At 46.9% G+C, this 20,755-nt stretch overlaps 1 protein-coding gene across 1 annotated transcript; it reads right to left on the bottom strand.

Annotated features, from left to right (window-relative positions):
* Window positions 1-12,485: 12,485 nt before the first annotated feature.
* LOC142771832 (uncharacterized) lies at window positions 12,486-20,384 on the bottom strand. The gene is made up of 2 exons (XM_075873733.1): window positions 20,177-20,384; window positions 12,486-14,415 (listed from the first exon to the last, which is right to left on the bottom strand). Exon 2 carries the CDS (start codon window positions 14,148-14,150, stop codon window positions 12,654-12,656), a length of 1,497 nt encoding a protein of 498 aa, XP_075729848.1. The 5' UTR covers window positions 14,151-14,415; window positions 20,177-20,384; the 3' UTR covers window positions 12,486-12,653.
* Between the last annotated feature and the right edge of the window lie 371 nt (window positions 20,385-20,755).

Genomic DNA, 20,755 nt, shown 5'->3' with positions numbered 1-20,755 from the left:
CATCAATATTAATAATAATAATAATATTAATGATAATAATATCTAGGTTTGAACGTCCCAAAAAGCAGGATAGGATTATGAGAGACGGCATAATGAAGCGCACCAGAAATTTTGACTATTTAGTGTAGTTTAACGTGCACCGACATCACACGGCACTCCGTGAGTATGTGACAACCACGGTTGCTCGAACCCACGACTTTCCGTCAGCATCAGAGAGCTATCCACTACTCCATCGAGGCGGATGGGATGGCACATACCATAATTCCATTTTTTTTTACTTGAATAGGTCTTCACCTTAAAGAACAATTAGTGGTTTTCACTAGAAAACCACTAATTTCAGTAGAAGTTCAGAGTCTATTATGCCAACACGTATATAAAAGGTAGACTGTAAAAGAATAATTCAGCGCAAAATAAGCCCTAGGAGTCGCCGGCTATAAACACCACCGACCGCTGGCGACTGACGTTTTGGCATTGCGTCTTGTCATCGTCAGAGACGTCATCGAGTGGAGACGTCCTCTTCTATATATGTTATAGCTGTCGCAAATCGTTCACTTTCGGTGACAAGCTCAAGAAACCTATCTTCATTTCACGCGCAGCTGACAACGTACAGTGGTGAGCACTGTTGGGGTGAACACGCGAGCGCGTGGCCAATGGCACTATCAGCGCCACGTAACAGCCATCGTTGGAAACATTGCACATGCGCAGCATGTGCTTTGTGAAACGCTCTTTCCAACGCACGCATCACGTCATCGATGCGCTTGTTCGTCGTCTGCTAGCCGCATTTTTTGTTCACCGAGCTGATACCTTCTGCATTTCATGGTCCATCTGGATTGAAGATTGGCGCGTGAAGGAAAAGAGTGAGTGGAGGGATACTTATTAAACTTTTTATTCAAGAAAATTGCACTTTTGCAAGTTAAACAAGACCATGAGAACAAATATAAAAACATGAGCAAATCTAATAGCGAGTCATGTGACCACTTACAGCAACGACTGCAGCTATTCTGGATGGTAACGAGTCGTAAAGTGATCGAACATATTCCCGATCGGCTTTCAGCCTTTCTCACTCGTTGCTGACTTGCGCCCACAACTGGTCCGAAGTCGCGGAATAAAGGGGCTTCCTTGCCAAAGAAGCTTTCAGGCGGCCCCACACGTTTTCTATCACATTCAGGTCTACTCCTTTCAGAGGCCATTCCAGTAGCTGCATGTGCTGCTTCGCCTGAAACTCCTTGACAGCCCGCGCCATGTGTAACGGTGACTGGTCCTGTTGGAACAGGTAATCACCGTCTGGGAATAAACTGCTCACATATGGCAACAGCACATTGTTCAAAATGTTGCAGTATTGTTCCGACGATAAGTGTCCACGTATACGTTGCAGGGGCCCTAAACCATATCTTGAAACAGCACCCCACACGCTCACACTGGATCTACTACTGGCAGAAACACCTTGCACGTTGTCTGGGTCGTTCCTGCGTGGCATTTTGACGTTAACTAAAACAAATGCTTTTCAAAGCAGGAAGTTTGCCTCACCGTGGGCCTGGTAGTCTCCAAACACGCAATCTTTGGTCTTGTCGCATCGAAAACGTCGACTCATCCGAAAAGATGACGCAACCCCACTCTTCTGATGTCCATGCTTCGTGCAACTCAGCGAACTGCCGTCGTGCGCCCTTGTGTGCCGCCGTTATATTGGCGTCTGCGCGGCGACTGCGAAGGCCCGCAGTACGCAGGCAACGTCAAACAGTGGTGTCCAAAACGTCCAAATCCATGTCCTCGAGTATTGCTGGGGCTGGCAAGAAAGGGTTACGAACAGCAGCTGCAACTACGAGGGCGTCTTCATCGTCTGTGGTATTTTTAGGGCGGGGCGCGCGGGGTGCATCCTGAATGCAACCTTCAGACATTTAGGCTTGAATTATCCTGTTCACAGTCTTCAGGGGCCTATTAACTAACGCTCCAATATACCACTGGGAATAACCTTTCAGGGAAAGATCGACAATTGAGCGCCGTTCGTTATCATAAACCCTAGCCATAATACAATCTGGCGACAGAATGAACGGCTGCAAAAGATGTTTGGTTGTTTTCTATACGGCGTTGCATGCACAACAACTTTGAAGGGAACGAATAGACACGCCCCCATAGATATACAAGTTTTTTTGTCTTGTTCTGTTCAAGCACAGATGTTTAAGGAAATCTTAAAATGCAGGATGCATGGGCTTAGAAAACAAAAATGGGGCTAGTAGACGACGAACAAGTGCATTCATGACGTCATGCGCGCGGCGGAACAATTATTTCGCGGAAGGCGCAATGCGCATGCGCAATGTTTCCAGTGATGGCCGTAACGGGGCGCTGACAGTGCCGTCGGCCACGCGCTCGTGTGTTCACCCTAACAGTGCTCACCGCTGTACGTTATCGTTCACCGCACTGCTGCAGACACTGGCACGAGCTCACTTCCGTGCGCCATTGCGCGCGAGTACGCCAGTGTGGCCCGATTATCGAACCACTCAACAGTACTATTCGAAAATTAATTCAGTGCTCGACTAAAGGCACCGCCATATCGCCAGCTTATTTGGGAACGCAAACGTGACGCATAATATGATCGAAAATAGGGGGTGACAGTAGGATTTAAATACCCTGCTGTTAGGTACTTGGCCCATCCCCGTTTATGAATGAACGGGCATCAGGCAGAGGTTATCATCCTCATCGATAAGCTGGTAAAGAGTTATTCGAGCAAAGCTTGTTACGACTCGAAGATGAAGGTGGTGGTGTCGCACAACTGAAAACCCGCCACCGACGAGCGTACATAAATACGGGCCCGGAGGGTGCAGTCCAACACGTATTGGTGTCCGTCATTTTCCAACGAATCGCGCTCTCTCCATCGGAGGTTTGTCGGTGATCAGCTGTTTAAGGTTGAGCAGGGTATGTCGTTCACTTTGGTCAAGTGACTGGCTGATCACTTGTAGCTATAGCGAATCCTCTGAACCTTGTAAACCTGGGAGTCTATTCTGGTTTGTAACATCGCTGCCCCAGCAAGTGCAATCAACTTCGTGGACGAGTGATGTTTAGAAACGACAAGCTTCAAGCCACCTGGCAGAACGGCTCCATGGTACTGTTGATTGTCGACACACTTGCTCGTACATCAACTAAACAAATCATGCAATCATAATTTAGAAGAATCATCAGACAAATCAAATGAATTGGTTGGAGCGCAGTGTCGAATTTGACACGGTTGTTACCAGTACAAGTGACGGGAACAATATTGCAGCCGGATATATTTTCGAGGTGGCCTCTAGCTTTGCGTTGCCGCGATTCATCGCTGCTTAGGTATGAACACATGGCCGTCGTTGTTTCGTGCAGCAGCTAAGATGTGGCGCTACTAAGCGTGCGTATGAAGATCCAGTTCCCAACATGGAGGAAATAAACTGGACGGAGCATTGCGCAATGTGAGAGAAAGAATGAAGGAGAGGAAGAAATAAAAGAAGCGTGAAAATAAATACGCTAAGTACGCCCAGACGAAGCTTCGCTTGGCCCATCTTCACGATAGCGCAAGGGCCCCTGAATTTTGTACCTGTCCATGTTGTACCGCTAACCAGCGGGAAGCAGACTTCAGGGTAGACGGCAGTAAACGGATGGTTCTTCTTTCTCGTACCTTTGTTTACCATTCAGCCAGAGGACGAGCGACCGGTGGGTGATGTCGCTGCCCAAGATGCTCAATGTAAAGAAAAACTTGAACAGACTAGAGTTAGCAGATTTACATACAACAATGCTTACGAGCAAACACAGATGTATAGCAGGTTTACGTATTTGGAACCGTCATCATCAGACAAGAAGCGAGGGCAGCCTTGCTGTTTCCTCAACTAAAAGCGGAATGAAAGGCGAGTTTTGCGTCCTGCTTTGAAAGGCTCGGGGGCCGCCAGACATCGAAGCACGCGATCTGTACCAACACCACCTAGAAGACTTGTTGTCTGTACCGACTCACAGAACACCTGACCGACCCCTTTCTGCCCATGCCCCGGGAGGATACGCTCAAGTGACGCTCCTCTTCTACTACGCTGTCTGCTCTCCTCTTCTTATCTCTTTCTTTCCCCTTTGAGCCCCCTTCTCCTCCCCGCAAGGCGTATCCCGAGAAAGAAGCGTCGTTTTCTTTTCCTCTCTTCTCCTTCCAATGAATAGGCCCATATCCTTCGACTCACCAGTCACAAAACTTCCGCCTCGGCCGTACCTTGAGGCGCCTGCGTGCCACTAGACTGACCATGCGCCAGTGTTCTGGTGTCCAAGAAAAAGTGGCCTACCTCCCCCCAACCGAACACGAAGGACTCGCAACATTCTAAGCGCAAAGGACCCCCCTCCCCGCTGCTTTCAGGCCGATGTAATAGCTCTCCTTCCTTCACCTCCTCTCCACAAACCTGCCGAGTGGAACACCATAAAAAAAGAAAGAAAAAGAAAGGGGGATCCGCACCACTTTGTTCTCAAACATGGCCAACCATGTGACCCTCCCCACCCCCTCCTTTCAACTCTGCTCGGTTCTGTGGCCCTCACTAGGTAATAAAATCCAGTCCGCTCTCGCTGTGGCGTGCCCCCTACCGGGCTGCCGAAATTAGGCGCGTGCTTCTTGTAACCACTACTACCACCGCTTTGGTGCGAGAGCTTGTGCCGCCGTCTTCTGCCTTCGCGGACCACGTCATTCGTTTCTGGAGAGAGCAGTATGCGGGATCATGGACGAGTGCACCGTTTTAGGGACCACCCTATCACGGGCGTCAACTGGCGACCGACGCGGTTTGTCGACGAGGTGTTCCGATCACATCTGTGCGACCTCTGCGGTATGATTGCGAGAAAACTTGTACTCTTGCCGTGCCGGCACGGTCTTTGCCAATCGTGTCACACAGCCAACTCCAGAGGCGTCGGAGCGAGGTGTCCCTTCGACCAAAAGCCTTTTGGCGAAGAGGACTGCATCCGTTACGATCTACCCCCCCGGGAAAGCGGACACGATCAAGGTGAGAAAACAATTGCTTCCATTGCGAAATGGTTGAACGGAATTCTTCACATGTGCGCTTAGAAGAGTACTGACACAAAGTTTTGTGGGCGAGAGATGACTGCAGGACAAGTTTATGTAACACAGGCGCATTATCTGCAAAAATATTAACTGCACATATAAGCGTCATCATCAGCGGCCTGACTTCGCCCGCTGCAGAGCAAAGGTCTCTCATGTTCGCCAATCGGCCCAGTATAATTTATGCTCGCTTCGGTCACACTGTACCCAAAGACTTGCAGCCGCCGTCGCCGGGATTCGATCTCACGACCTGCGGGTCAGCAGCCGAGCACCTTAGCCACTAGACCACAGCGTCAAAGGCAAATATGTTAACCAGTTTAGAAAAACTTGAATGCTGTCCTGCACAGGGGAAAGGACAGGGGCAGATAGAGAAGAAGAGAGCACGCATGCATAATCAGATACACAGTTGATAAACACCGGTGCAAGTCTGATATCTTCAAGGCTTTAAGCCCTGTATTCATCGTTTTCATTCGCGCTAAACTGTATTCCCCATTGTCTCCTTGAATTCTGGTGGAAAAAATATCATGTGCATCTTCTAAATAGCTTATGCTCTTCTGCTTTCTTGTTCCGTTTGCCATTAAGGTCCATTGCTGGAACGAAGACCACGGATGCCATTTCGAAGGTCCTATGGAAGTTATGCTGGGACACTACGAGAAGGAATGCACGTTCCACACCACGGAATGCGCGCGGTGCGGCGAAGGAGTCCTGCACAGGAAACTGTTGATGCACTACCTGGTCGAATGTGGGGCCGCTGTCTCTCCAGTGGACACTGAAAACGCGACCTCTGAACGAAAATCACTGACAGATCAAGACGTCGGTGCTGCTCTTGAAGAAGCCGAGACTCCGTTTAGGGAGAACGACGAGCCTGCTATCGAGAGGAACACCGACGCGCCCGCAGAACACATCGGGGATCAGGGATCCAAGTTGACTGCGACTTCTAGCGACGTCGGAGAATCGAAAGAAGTGGTGATTGGAGTAGCGGCCTCGACTACGTGCTTGACAGAGCCTACTTCTGAACAGGGATCCACGTTGGCTGCAACTTCTGGCGACGTCGAAGAATTGAAAGAAGTGGTGACTGGAATCTTGGCCACGACTACGTCGTTGACAGAGCCTATTCCCAACCAGGGATCCACGTTGGCTCTGACTTCTAGCGACGGTGGAGAATTGAAAGAAGTGGTGACTGGAGTAGCGGCCCCGACTACTTGCTTGACAGAGCCTGCTTCTAAACAAGGATCCACATTGACTGCGACTTCTGACGACGGCGGAGAATCGAAAGACGTGATGACTGGAGTCGTGGCCACGACTACGTCGTTGATAGAGCCTACTTATAACCAAGGATCCACGTTGGCTACGACTCCTACCGACGTCAGAGAATCGAAGGAAGTGGCGAATGGAGCCGCAGCATCGACTACGTGGTCGACAGAGCCTACTTCTCGGCAGGGACCCAGTGAAGCGGCCAGTCAGTCGTCGTCGTCATGGTCGGGGCCAGAGATAACTCGTAGGCGCGATTTCTTCTTGCACATGCCAGGGGCTAATGTAAACCGCGTGGACAAAATTTCCTGGCAAAATTTACCGGAGCATTTTGTTGCTCCTTGTGAACCTGCGGGTACTGGGTATGTGTTAGGCTTAGACACCAAATGCTCGGAGCCAAGGACTAAGTGGAAGACACTTTGGAGCGAGAAGTATGTGTTGATGCTCCGCTATTCCCCCGAGCACGTGCCACCGCAGGGAGACGAGAGGACAGCGCTCTGTAGGGTGACAGTTGTGCACAGCATGGACTCGTACTTTATCCTTGACGTATCTGAAGACGTAAACTTTATGTATTTCTGTGTCGAGTTCTACTGCATGCTGGAAGGTCCATCATGGCAACTGCCTCGATTAGAAGTTGTGCCCCACAACGTGAAAGGGGGGTACATGCTTACCTTGCGGCCAGATTTAGAAAACGACCATTGCGAGTATGACAAAAAGACCACCAAGCATTGCCATAAGAAATTTCGAGTGGGACATGACACTCTGAAAAGCATTTGTTTCTCCGGGAGGTTGAAGATCTATATCTACTGCCAATGAACTACATGAGAGAAACGTGCGTGCCCAACAATCGAGCACTTACCACTGCGCTTAACTCGTCGAGCGCATTCTGTTTTTTTTTTTTTGCTAATGATATGAAGTTACAGCCACAACCCCGTGCAGCGATGAAGCCAAGAAATCATCAGCGAGGAAACTCAAAGTTCAATAAATTCAAAATGTTCCTTCAAGAAACTTTTTCTTCGTTTTTTTTTCTTCTCGGCCTCCTTCGGACTTCATTGATTACCTTGACTTTATTCCAGTGACCGAACTTTGGAATATTGCGCGAAGTAATCGCTGCCAAACTTTTATGTTTTTCATGAATTAGTGTCCCGAATACTTCTCGGCATTCGCATACTTTGAATACTTTGCAGGCACGTTTGTTTATTGATAGCCCATGCATGCGACATATTTTTAGCGCAAAGTAGAATGTACAGGAACTTTGAAAGAGCAAAAACACAGTGCATGGGGCAAGTGCTAAACGTCCACTGACTATTAGAAAAAGTACCGCAAAAAGCCGACCCATTAAGTACATGCGTGCTGTCGTTGCATCGCTTAATCAAGCATCAAATAAAAAAAAGTCCGTACTCTTTGATACATAAACAAAAAGACGTGTAGCTAATTTTTTCCGTGCTGCTGATCTTAATGCGATAAAACCCGTAGTAACTCCCTTCGCAAGGGGTCTGCATAGATCGACTCATGATCTTCCCCTCAGGAAGCTGCGGTGTGCACACGCATCAGCAGGGGCGGCGCCAGGATGTTTTTACTGGGGGGGCAACCACGAAAAGTGAGTTCCTCCGGGGGGGGGGGGGGGGCAAGCTAGCTCTGCTCCTACTAGGTTTTCAATATATGCTTCCGGGCACTTGGGTGGGCATAGGGGGGGCAGGCGAGAATTTTGGGGGGGCTCCAGCCCACCCTTGCCCCCCCCCCCCCCCTGGCGCCGCCCCTGCGCATCAGCAGGGCGATAAACTGGTAAATGCACAGGCGGCATGCCACCTGCATTGTTGGCGGGGTGTAACCAAGAGACGGCCGTATGTTCTCCTATAGTAGAGTACCAAATACTCTAAATCGTTTACTACATTTTTCTAAATTTGAAAGAGACATACTGGCAATGCACGGGTTGCCTTAATCGGAATCCACGGCACGGCTATATATGTTCTCCCACTGTAGAGTACCTAGTACTCTGAATCGTTACCCACTTGTTCTAAACACAGAGAAGTCGTGATCCCGCGCCCGGTGGTTGATATATACCTCGCAATTCAATATAAACCATGGTGGTCTTTGCAAATGCGGCGGCCGTGCAGCTTTTTTTTTTTTTGCGTGACCGACTCCCGCGTACGATGATGGTAGTTCGTACGAATTATTAAGATGCACAACAATACGTGACAAGAAGAGAAGTTATCGGAATCAACTTTTACGTGGTTTCCTTTAATTTTTGCCACGTTTAACAACAATAAATAGGGTCATTATTGTTGTTGCACGTGTGGTTTGTTTCTATATCATACATGACGTCATTTGACAGTGAATCTGTCGCAGAAGCATACATGCAGAGTCGGCTACTGAAAATGTGCCAATTTTCGAGCGCTTTTTCTTCTTAGCAACTTCATGAAAAAAAAAAAACAAGTGGACAGTATAGTACTAAGCGTTGAGCCTACCGGTTATATCGAGTTCTTTGACTTCATCTCCTCTTGAGCAGCCGAAAACACAAATGGAAGAAGAGCCGGTTCATAGCTTATAGCTTATATTCATAGCTTATATTCATAGCTTATATCCTTCATATATAGAGAATTCTTGGGGTTATTTCTACGTGGTGTCGTTCTCTTGGTTAGTTCTTCGTGTTGGCACGCATTAGTGCATATAATAATATTTCAACAGCCCTCTCGCATGCGAAAACCAAAACGAGATGCGGGAAAAGTATGGGGATGTGTGGGAGAGATCTATAGTTCCGTAACAAAGATCAAGAAAAGTGGGTATTAATTTTATTGTTACAATTCAGCGAATTACGTCACAATTCGTCTCAAACGATATACAGAAGGACACGCAGTTGCGCTGGTTCGTTCATGATTTTCAATAATAAAACTGGGCTAAAATGGGACCAAGAAAGGACACAAACCATGGCGCTGACAAACAACCATATGTGTTTTGTTCTTCTAGTCCACAAATATACATTCCGCTACACAATCTCAAAAAAAAAAAAGAAAATCGCAGAAGCAACAAAAACGCTCAGTGAGGCAGACATGTTAACTCCTTCTAAAGGAGTGCAAACGAGGGAAGTTTCACATATGTTTCACTGCCGTCGTAGATAATGTACGCTTCCGAAATGAGTGACGCGCATTCGTCATAGTGTTTCGATGGAAAAGCTGAATCTTTAAAAGGCTGCTGACCCGAGCCATCGTTACTATTAACAGACAGTTGGTTATATCTCGAGGGTAATTGTTTACGGACCTTGTTCGCGTTCACACGCATGCCTTGATCAGCACAACGCCCCGTTTGACCAACGTCCAGAACAAAAAGGAATCTTATACGCAACACCACAGCAACATTCAACGAACTGCTGCTGATGCTTCTTGCTACATGTTTTCGTCTTACACCTCTCGATTAATTTGCTATACTAAGCTAACCTATACCAAGCTATACCAAGCTTAATTTGTTTAAGGGAAACAACAAGTTCAGGCCTGCACCACTGACCATTTTCCTAAGATTATGTGCGACCTTGTACACGCAAAGCATGACCACTACGGTTTCGTTGTTAGGGACGTGGTTAGGGTCGTTTCTTAGTCCAGTAATTTAGTGCTTGTTTTTATACACTTTTGTTAAGTAAAGGTTTCCTTCCTACTCGTGCCCGCGTTTTTTTTCCCCTACTCATCGCACAGCGCAGAGGAAATGGAGACAGCAGCGGTGAACTCAAAACTTTGCCCTCGCAAACACTGTTGACCTTACGCCCCTTTCACGCGCAAGACAAATATCCGATTTCAACTCCGTCAAAACAGGGTGGTCCTACATACCTTTTGTAGCGACGAAAACCCCCAAAGATCTTGCAACCTCGACGATGACATGTACACAGCCGCACGAATCCACAGAGCACACGTTGAAGCACAGAAAGGCAACGAAAAACCACGGCTACAGAAAACGGATGACGATGGCAACGCTGTGAAGTGAGACATAGAGGACACAGGTGAGTGCGTCACCAAGCGCGCACTGGTGGCTTTTTTTTTTTCGCACAAGTATTTTGTTCCCACAAAGATATTTCAGAGTTCGATGCATGCTGTCTTGTTTTTATGATGCTATGGAAATCGATCGTTGCCTTTGGAATAATTTTCCGCAATTATACATTTGGTACCTTATTTAGCTGTTCAGAGGATATCGAACGAAAAAAAAAAGATTTTTTTGATAACATTTGGGAAACAAAAATTTAGGAGCTCCACATTCGAGACATTTCGGGAGATACGAGGGAGATGGTGAGGTTTCTCGGGCTTGAAACCCCAAAATTCTAAAGCTGCCGCACCACTCATTCGACAAGTCGGGCATGCAGCGTTTCGCCGCCAAACGTCGGTGCGACCATTACTCTTCAGGTTATGGCGGATGATGACAGCAACACAACTTCTTTTTTTCCTTTTTTTTGCTGAGATTTTTTTTTTTTTTGCTAAAGTCTCTATTCACTCCGTGATCCGGCTATAGATGGCAGCACCATCACCGTGCTTGTGTTGACAGGCGGCTGGTGGCGCGCATACGAATGTACGCCGCAGTGTTTTCTATGCGAGTGGTGCTAGCCAACGCGTCGGCGAATAATATGCTTTGACGGCGGGCCTACTCGTACTCTATTGCCGAATAGAGGCACGAAGCTCGCCGAACGTTGCTATTGCTTGGGAGAGAGACCCTTTGCTTGGGACCATATTGCTTGGGAGATCAACTCTTCAACATTAATTATACGAGCCGGCTCAGTGCCGTTTTCAAAGCCCTATCAAAATAAGTCAGAAATGTGTCACACAGGACCAGTGCTCCTAATTGACGTCTTTAGATACGTGGACGATTAGCTTGTGCTCGTTCATTCAGCTTCCTCGAAACAAAACCGGGTGAAGATTATTGAAACCTTCGAACAAAAAGGACATGAACTGCGTTTCACGCATGATGTTCACCAGGATAATATATTGCACTTTCTCGATCTTGAGTTATCTCTTAACGAAGATATCACCTATGCTGCTCTTACTCTCCCCGCTTAAAAAAAACCAATCTTGGGCGACTCTTCTTCACATTCTAACGTAGTGAAATCGGCTATTACGATTAACCTTAATTCTGCTGTAACGAAATCTTGTCACCACAAAACGGCCTGTTTTTTTTTCAAATTAAATATTTAGTTGCGAGACGCAGGCCTTCCGCCCAATGTTCTCATTTTCGCCATTCAGAAGGTACCGCGCAAAAAGAAAGGAAAGGGATGTCCCATAAAGAATGCAGATAAACGACTTGAGTTTGCGGTAGTCCCATATGTGCACTGGTTTTCACATAAAAAAACGTGGTAAAAATTCAACCTGGACGTTGTATTTTCCGCAAGTGGAAAAAATTACAGCAAACGTGTTCTAGAATTGACCGAAAAAGCAGAGTGAAGGCAGGGCTCGTGAGGAAAGGTTGTGGTGTTAAGCGTACCATTTTTTTTTTCACCAATTGTCGGTCTAACGTCGTTTAATGTATTCCACTGTCTTGTGGCTGGTTATGTATTGAGCAGACTAGGCGCTGCCCGAACGTTCGCCTGCGAGAACACTACAATGGTCTGAATTCAGCCCCGGGTTTACATCTGTCCTCCGCCCATTGCAAAAAATGTGGCTGCGTACCTGAATTTTTGCGCACATTTGCCTTGTGCAGACATCACGGCACAAAAAAGTAGAGGGATTGCGGAAGCCTTTTTTTTATTAAAAAGAATATTGATAGTTGCGTCAGTTCACCGTTTATATAATTGTTAGATTGTGAAATCTCGTTTCTGGACGACACTTGATCACGGTGGAACCTTCCCCCCTAGTTTTTCCCTTTCTCTTCTTGTGTTTCTGGTACATGATATCTTCGTTGAATAATCAGTTTCAGTCTCCTTGTGCCCCGTTAGTTGGCGCTCCCAATTATTTCATTATAATATGTAACATAAGGATTACTTCTTACGTCCTATACTTCTCCCCGCACCATTGTTAGTTCTCATTAATACCGCCATTGAGAATATTTCACATTGCCCCTACATAACTACATCCAACGGAGGGTTTTTCAAAAATTTTAAACACACAAAAAACAAGCAATATTATCTGTCAATTAAAATTATTGTGGGCACTTGAGCGGTATAGTAATGGGCGTAACTAAGTGTGCAAAAAGGATGTTTTCAGTAAATGCACTAGCGCAGTCATTGACAGCCCGGAATTATCGACACTTTATTTTTACGCAAAGTGCAGCATCTAAGAACGTTACGACATCGATCATTTTCTATACCTTCATGCACACTACACAGAGTCACCGCAATTGTAAGTCAACACACAAAATACTCAAGATGGCGGTAACGTGAGCTCATTTAAAATCAAAACGAGCCTTGTCTTGGAGGACCACAATCCTCGAGCGTCGCTGCTCTCGTCTTCTTTGTTCTCGACTTCAACATGCGCACAAAGCCAGCGCTCGAGTGAACTTTCTTCAGAGCATCCAAGCCCACCTGCTCACCGCCGGAAATGACAAAGTCGGCAGCCTTTTCGAGAATTTCAAAGTTCCTATTCAGAAGTGCTTCAATCTTGCGCGTTATGTCATTGTCATCGTACAAAGAGCAAACCGTGAGTTCAGTCAGGGTGTAGTTAGCCATCAAGCCCTGCAGGATGGTTTCCCCTACTCCTGGTGAGATGCCAGATTCTTCGCACAGGTGAACCTCTCTAAGCGCCTTGTTCGCTGCGAGCAACTCGGCGAGGGACGTCGCTACTTCGGGCGTCACCGTCTCGACGTACATTGTGAACTCCATAACGGAGGTGTTCTCCTTCAGGGCGTTGAGTATGGTTACCATTTGGTGCTCACTGCCACGCCGCACCTCCTTCTCACTATAAATATCCCGAAGCGTCCTGGTAGTGTTCAGCACAGAAGCTATGCCACTCGCGAATTCGTCGAATACGTCGGATTCAAAGTCTAGTCGACGAAGCGTCATGCTTTCGGCGACGGCTTCAAAAAACTCTCGAAGAATTCCCTTGTTGACCGAGGAAGAGACCCTGACGGACAACTCCCGCGAGCATGCTTGTCTGCGCATGAGTATGGTGAGCACCGATAGAAGCTCGTCGGGCCACACGATCTGGAGCCTCTGGAAGACGCCGGCGTAGCGTTCGTGGGCCAATAGAGACCACACTTCGTCCGCTTCCACGCGACACGCGTCACCTAGGCTTACCAAAGCCAACGTCGAGTTTAATGCAAGCAGTTTCGCAAAACTAATCAAGGTGTCCGAAGATGACTTTATGTCGATTAATGCAAATACCTTGAGTGTATTGTTCAACAAGAGGGCATTGATGATCACATCGGCACCTTCGTCACCCCCACAGCAGTTGCGAAGGCGTAGTTCCTTCAAACACTTGTTCTCTCTGATGTAGCATGCAATCTGATTCGCGTATCCACTCCCTGGATTCTCGCAGCTAAGCTCCAATGAATGCAAGCGTCTAAGTACCCCTGTATAAAGAGTGAACACTTCGCCTTGAAAATGAACATGGACACACACACTAATGAGTGAAGGGCATCGGTCGAGGTTGTGGAAGGCAGCCTTGAACGCACCTAGAGAAATATAGCGTATGAGAAGCGTCTTCACGGGTGGACCTGATCTCAACAATCTGCGAAGAATGGTCGCTTCCTTCTCTGGAATATTTTCGTACGCGACTTTGGGGCCATCCTGATTGTTTCGTTGGCGACGACGCGATTCTTTCTCGTCTCGGAAGATTTCGAGTCCTTTCCTATAAAGCTCTCGAACTTCAGTGTCTTGAGTGTCTACATGATCGGCGTTCCAGTCGTTCGTGTTCGGGTCGCAGTATATTGCTTGTTTACTTGTCATTGACATAGCCAACTGCGTTTGTTTTCCGTGATAATTAGGCTGCCATAGAAGCGCGGCTTGCAGAACACCGGAGTTAAACGCAGTGAGGTGATCATGCAAGTTGTCGATACAAATTTCCGAAAGTGTCCGGTTTGTGAAATGCTCCTATACGGGACCGAGGAACATTCGTTGTGTCCTTGCGTCCTTTCGGTGAAGTACTTGCACAGAATTTTAACTTGCGCGTACACGTCTTCAGAGGTATCAGTCGTCGAAGTCGTGGGTGCGACCACACCTTAATGCGAAAAAGAGAATTAAAAAAACACTGATCAGTATTGGTAGTTCAAGTAACATATCTCATTATATGTGACAAGCGTAAGGCCTCTCACCAAGACTATAGTGACCTATAGGACTAGCATTTAGCGCCCCCCAAAAAGTGACAGCTATTTTATTTGCGGAAGCTTTCCTATATGGCGACTCAGAGAGAAAACTGAGTTTCGGTCAGTGGGGACTAAGTGTAAATATTGGCTTTTTACTTGTACGTATACGTATACTTCTTTACGTTAACGTGTAACCGGATACCGGTTTGCGTTTACCGTCTTAGCGGAACGCATGCTTTTCAACGCTTTAGATTCTTATATATGTAAACGTTTACGTGCGTAATGTAAACGCATGACCACGTTTTCGTAAACCAGAAATGGTGATGCTAACCACATCTAAGCTATATTTAACTTGCACGAGATTGAATGGGACTGTCGCCCCATCGCCTTCGTGTGCCCCACATGCTACCGATGTACATGTTACACGCTTGAAACCCTACCACTCTCCCAGGGACGGTGACATTGAGATGCGCCGAGACGACGCTTCTGCCGCCGGGGATTACGCTACATGCATGCAATCGATATTGTAGGGGCGACGCGCGTGTGTGCCTGACGAGGAAAACGAATGGTTGTCTTTGCCGTAATAACATTAACTCCTTCGGAGGGATTACATAGGGTTATAGTCACAGGGAGGTTTACTCTGCCATGTGTGCGTACATATTGGCAACAAAGAGATTGCCTTGTTAGTCTACTACTATTATTTCCGGCTACGAGACTACCTGAATGCCTGACTCATAACTAACTCACTTGATGATCCTGCCGCTCGGTTCTTAGCCGATCCCCCTTTGTGGGCGAGTGCCAGCAAAGCTAAATGATCATCATCATCATCATCATCATGAAATCGCAATATTGTTATTGCAGAAACATCGTGCATTGTACATCTGGTGTAAAAACCTGTGGCGTTGTCACTAAGAGTTACCTTTTTGATCATCTTCACCTGAAAAGCATAAGCCGTAAGCCATATGTTTATGACTGTGGTTGCACGAAGTGTCACAAGATGTCGACACCATTGTGTCAATAACCTTGTATTTCTAGATCTCTTTGTGAATGCGGGTATACTGTATACGAATTAAAAAAACGACTCGCAATTTTACCACAGCGGTAATTATATCTCATAGACATCAGACTCTGCCGAGGCGACGCTGCGGAAAACGCCGCCACCAACGCCTTCATCGCTTCGCTGCCCATACCTGTGTAGTGCAAAGAGGGCCATTCGCAAACTAACGTGCATAGACCATCGTCTTTCATTTATGCTGAAGCGTGATTTCCTGAAAATCAAGGACCTGACAAGCTTCAGCTTCTTGATCAAAACCTGAAGCAAGGTTAAATACAACCTCGCTTCAGGAAGCCCATCAAAGTGAACTGCGGGTACAATGTAAAAGAAATTTCAGTTATCTTGGCGTGCTGCAACTCACAAATTAAAGGACCCCTGACAGCGAAAATTTTGTTTGCGAGTTTTAAATGCCAAGCATTTTCTAGCGAACTTCGGCGACTTTGAGCGTTTCCATCCATCCACATCCATCCATCCATCCATCCACATCCATCCATCCACATCCATCCACATCCATCCATCCACATCCATCCATCCACATCCATCCATCCACATCCATCCATCCATCCATCCATCCATCCATCCATCCATCCATCCATCCATCCATCCATCCATCCATCTATCTATCTATCTATCTATCTATCTAGCCACTTAGGTTTGGGTGCGCTCATGGTCACCCCCTTAACTTGGCGTGAACCGAAATTAGCATGGGAGGGTAAGATGGTTTGACAAATATGACGCGCTGATCAAGACATCAATAATGTCGCAATGCTGTTGTGTACGTAGTCAAACACTTCGCGGCACATACCCACAGGCGAGTATGTGCCGCTGGTATGCGGGTATGTGCCACAAGTGGTTGACACTTCGTACCTACCCAGGAACGACGAGAACACACATTGACAATTTTAACGCGCGAGCGTTAAGCAATACCCGACATCGGTAGCGTCGGCAAGAAGAATTCAAAGAATAAATGTTAGAGTACCAGTTGGAATCGAACCCAAGTATTCTGCGCGGCAATAAAACGTTTTACCACAAAGCTACGACAGGTCTTGAAATTACTGTTCAAATAGACGCTAATCTTCGTGAAACGCCAATACTGGTTGCAGTGCTGCCCACCCAATTTTATATACATTAGTACTTTGATGTACTACTTCGATACAGTCATCACGTCAGGTTAACCTTAATATTTGTGGTTAGTTGCCATGCACTTAAGTTAGATTCATATAGCAGTGTCCAGGGCCAGCATCCTCGCGAGCATCAGCGCTTCAGATCAGCTTCTGGTGTTGATAATACGCAGGTTCTAGTCGGCATTATTGCGCTTGTATAAACAGCTGGTTATATCTGCAACTATTCGACATATGTCTGTGTTTGTAACATTTGTACATATATTTAGCGTCATTTCGTGACCTGTTGCTCAACAAAAAAAAAATGCAACATGGTCACCTTCCCTCCGCATGCTTTGCATAACGTAGATTTCCAGGTACGTGGGATCTGCCGATTTTTTTTTTACAGTCATTTGTAGCTTTGCGTCTGGTAATGCCGAAACCGTACATCGTAAATGTTCTAACGCATCGTATAATTAATGCTAGCGGCGTTAATTCAGAACGATTTTTCGTCAGTTCAACACGCCCGCCTAAATACCGTCAAAAACTAGCTCCCCACAGTGAAGCAGTACCTGAAACTACGTGTGCTCAAGCTTCGGCGACGATGAAACACGCTATATTCAAATAGGGGGACCAGCGGGCGGTGAATAATGAAACGATGTGGGGCTTTGCGCATGTCTCCCTCAGAAATTAAGAACAGCATTCTTCGCGTAAGCAGACTATCCCTCGTATTCTAGAACCTTCCTTCACTCAACGCTTGGCCTTCACTTGAGAAAGACGATGGGAGCGCCGTCTCTAGGTACGGCAAGTCACTGCACATAAGCAACAGTCTGCTGCAATTCTTGAGCAGCGCAGCGTCATTTTTAGCCGAGTGGTGGCGCAGTGCTAAATTATGTGAAGTGAAGGGTGAAAGTCGAGTCGAGGAGCGTTTGTGAATACGGGAGTAAACCACCTCGAGAGCATCCCGACAACAGAACGAGAAGGGTGACGAACAATACTTCTCGCCGGGTTCCATGACGCGGCATTGTGTGCGCCCCGCAGATGTTCTTGAGCTCTGCAACGTCACAAGTGGATCCCCTATCTACGTGACACCACAGAAAATGGCGATTGTGCCTTATTTCTCGGAGTAGCACGCGCCCTTACCTTAAAACCAAATTAATATCACTTCTAGGCAACGGTCGCCACTAATAACCAGTCAGAGGTGGCCCCGCATGCAGTACTATCAAAGAACACAAGCATGTCGAGTTTCCGAATTTGGTGTCAGGGGCCCTTTAAGAGCAAGCGAGGATCGCAGGACATCGAGGCAAGCACTTCGACGAGTGTTGAAGAACGCATAAAGGCGTAAATTTAGGCGTAAACATGTTGCCAAAGCGTTGAAGTGCATACACGAGCAATTTATTTTTACGATCAGTGGTATACGAAGCTCGTTTTATCTAGCGCGAATCACTCCGGACGGCAATTTTCGCCTTTACAGTTGTATTCTCGATCCTATCGCTGGTTTCATGTGCGTAGAAATGTTTCACGAAGCATTCTAGAATTTCATGTTGACGGCCGGGCTTCCATTTTGTATACATTGCAAATGGGGACACGTGCATGCGCGTCGTCTTTCTCGGTGTACAACGGCAGGCAAAAGCGAGGCCTCCGAGATACATCTCCGGCAATCGCAGAGACCAACGCCAAGAAAAACCATTTTGTGGTCACGACTTACACTTCGAAATTTACCTGCATGGCGTACATGCTAGCATTTGCTAGTTAAAGCCGGAACTTGGAGCCTTCAAAGCATGCGTGCGCGATGCTGTGTGGTGGCCACTCCAGATTACACCAGGCATCACGGCGTGTGCGATGTTTATCGCAGGCGTCGCCAATCTGCACATAACGCGGCGCACATCACCGGTCAGAGGAGGCTCCGTTGAGCTTCATAATCGAAGTCACCACGGTCCTCCGTCAAGGCTGCTCAAAACGATAACAGGGTACCTACGTCACCACACTTTCTCATGCGAGCAGCTGTGGAGAACGCGAGCTATTCGCTTACCCAACACTATACGGCTCGTATCCAGCGCTCTCACCGTTGTACTTCGCGACAGATACGAAAATCGGTAACACTGAATTGCTTTACGCCTGTGGCGATTCGTAGCGCAACAGTGGCGTCCCCTGAAGTCATTCTTCGTCGCTGAGGTTTCGCGTCTGCTCTTGTCTTCGCCGTCGTTCTGGCGCGTAAACCACGAAAGCACTTCATGGCGGTTCGGTGACGCGTCCGAATAGTGGAGCCAAAATCCTAGCTCTTTCCCGGATTGTTGAATGCGCAAACAGACCTCATATTTAGCTCAATCGTTGTTTCGCACACCGTAAATGCACGCTGTCGTACAGCTAACCGTGCAAGGCAGTATCGCCACCTGTCGATCCAAAACTGTGTCGACACATGGCGATGCGCGTCTGCAAAACTAGAGTCTGATGTCTATCCAAATTAAATATAGTTTGTGGCAAATATAAAACTAACAAAAAATTGAATTCAGAAACCCAAACTCAGAAGCCAGAGCGGCTTCATCCTCAGGAATGTTAGAAAGCAGTTGGCATCACCATTTATGGTTTGCGAAAACGTAAAGTTCTATGTTTACGTATGGGAGCTAAAACACTGAAAAACATGCGTTCCGGTGTTACGGTAAACGCAAACCGTTATCCGCTAACACGTTAACGTAAAGAAGTACACGTGTACAAGCTAAAAGCCCCTGTTTTAGGCCATTCTATCATGGGTATTTGGTAATCAAGCTGAAACAATGTTATCGCTACTGGTGCTCGCACTTCGGCTTTTTTCTTCGGCGGCTGACGTTTTCGCAGTGCGGATATCTCGAGTTACGAACGAAGGTGCAATTGCTAGATATGGCGTCAAACTTAAAGCCTATCAGGCAGGTATAGTTTACATTACGTAAAGGTTTACGTTCACTAAACAAACGTTCAGAATTCTCAAGCTTCGGCTGCATACTTAATCATCACGTATGCAGAGGCGTCACGCGCAACCCAAGCGCTGGTCTTGTCTGGCGAGACCTTTGCGCTATGCCTCGTGCCGCACGGCTCGAATACTGTCCCCATTTCTCACGAAAATTGCTGGCCATGTGTGAAAAGTGCTCCAGCCTTTTCTGGATAATTTATTCCGAAAAGGATTCCCGATTCGAACTGCCCGCCCCCGAACAATATATCGGGCCTTAAGCTAGGTTTCGAAAACAGAGAAAGAAGTCAACAATAGTATTTTTGGCCACTGTAAGAGAGCACTGCAGTTCACTTTGGCGAATTCCTCAGAGGTCAAGTGTTCGAACAATGCGTATGTGCATACGTATCAATATTACAAAAAAATGCGAATATGTTTTTGTAACTCACTATTTGAACTGAACTTTCACCGTTAATTCTCGTATTTTGCTTTTACCTGCCCTATACTTAAACCATAAAGCCGGCCCTCTCATGAAAATGAATGAATAATTATTCCAATAGAAAGTAAACTTGTAGTTGGGTGCTGAAAGTAACACTCACCCGCAGCGTGCTCCTGAAGCCGGCTTCACAGGTTCACCGAGACCTTCGAAGATCACAACGCATGTAGTTCCGGGCACTACAGCATCAATGAAGAACTGTGAATGCGGGCTTCCACAAGGCGCCAGTTCGTCAGCACATGTGCTGGACGATGTGCTACCTCGCGTTCTGATTTGCTTCTGCGCAAGTGCGCGGGAAAGAAAGAAAGACTAAGGCGGAGAGCACGCACTAGTATATTAGTGCTTTGAAGATAATATAGGCGCATGCTTCCGCAACCGATAAAGGAGCCCACCTCTGCATAGTTAGGAGGAGGGTAAAGAGCTGTGTAGGAAGATAAATGATAGGAAAATGTACCTCCTTTCTCGCTCGTTGTTTTATCAGAACATGCGGCAGAAAAAAAAATGAAGCCTTGACACGTTATGCCATTTCTAGCCAGATTTTCAATAGATACCTGAAGGGACCGATGTCCAATTTTCAAGAAACGTCCTTTCTTGAGTGCAACGAAAAGCGTACTGATCAGATTGTCTAATCACGAAATGGTAACGTGCGAAAGGCCGGGAAACACTTGTTATCGGTCTCGTG

This window comes from Rhipicephalus microplus, chromosome 9 (assembly GCF_043290135.1).
Source record: "Rhipicephalus microplus isolate Deutch F79 chromosome 9, USDA_Rmic, whole genome shotgun sequence".
In the NCBI taxonomy this organism is placed as follows: Eukaryota; Metazoa; Arthropoda; class Arachnida; order Ixodida; family Ixodidae; genus Rhipicephalus; species Rhipicephalus microplus.
This window is presented reverse-complemented; position numbering and strand designations above follow the sequence as displayed.

Bases quoted from the DNA above. Each gene is read 5' to 3' on its own strand.
- LOC142771832 (XM_075873733.1), bottom strand. From the start codon at position 14,150: ATGTCAATGACAAGTAAACAAGCAATATACTGCGACCCGAACACGAAC.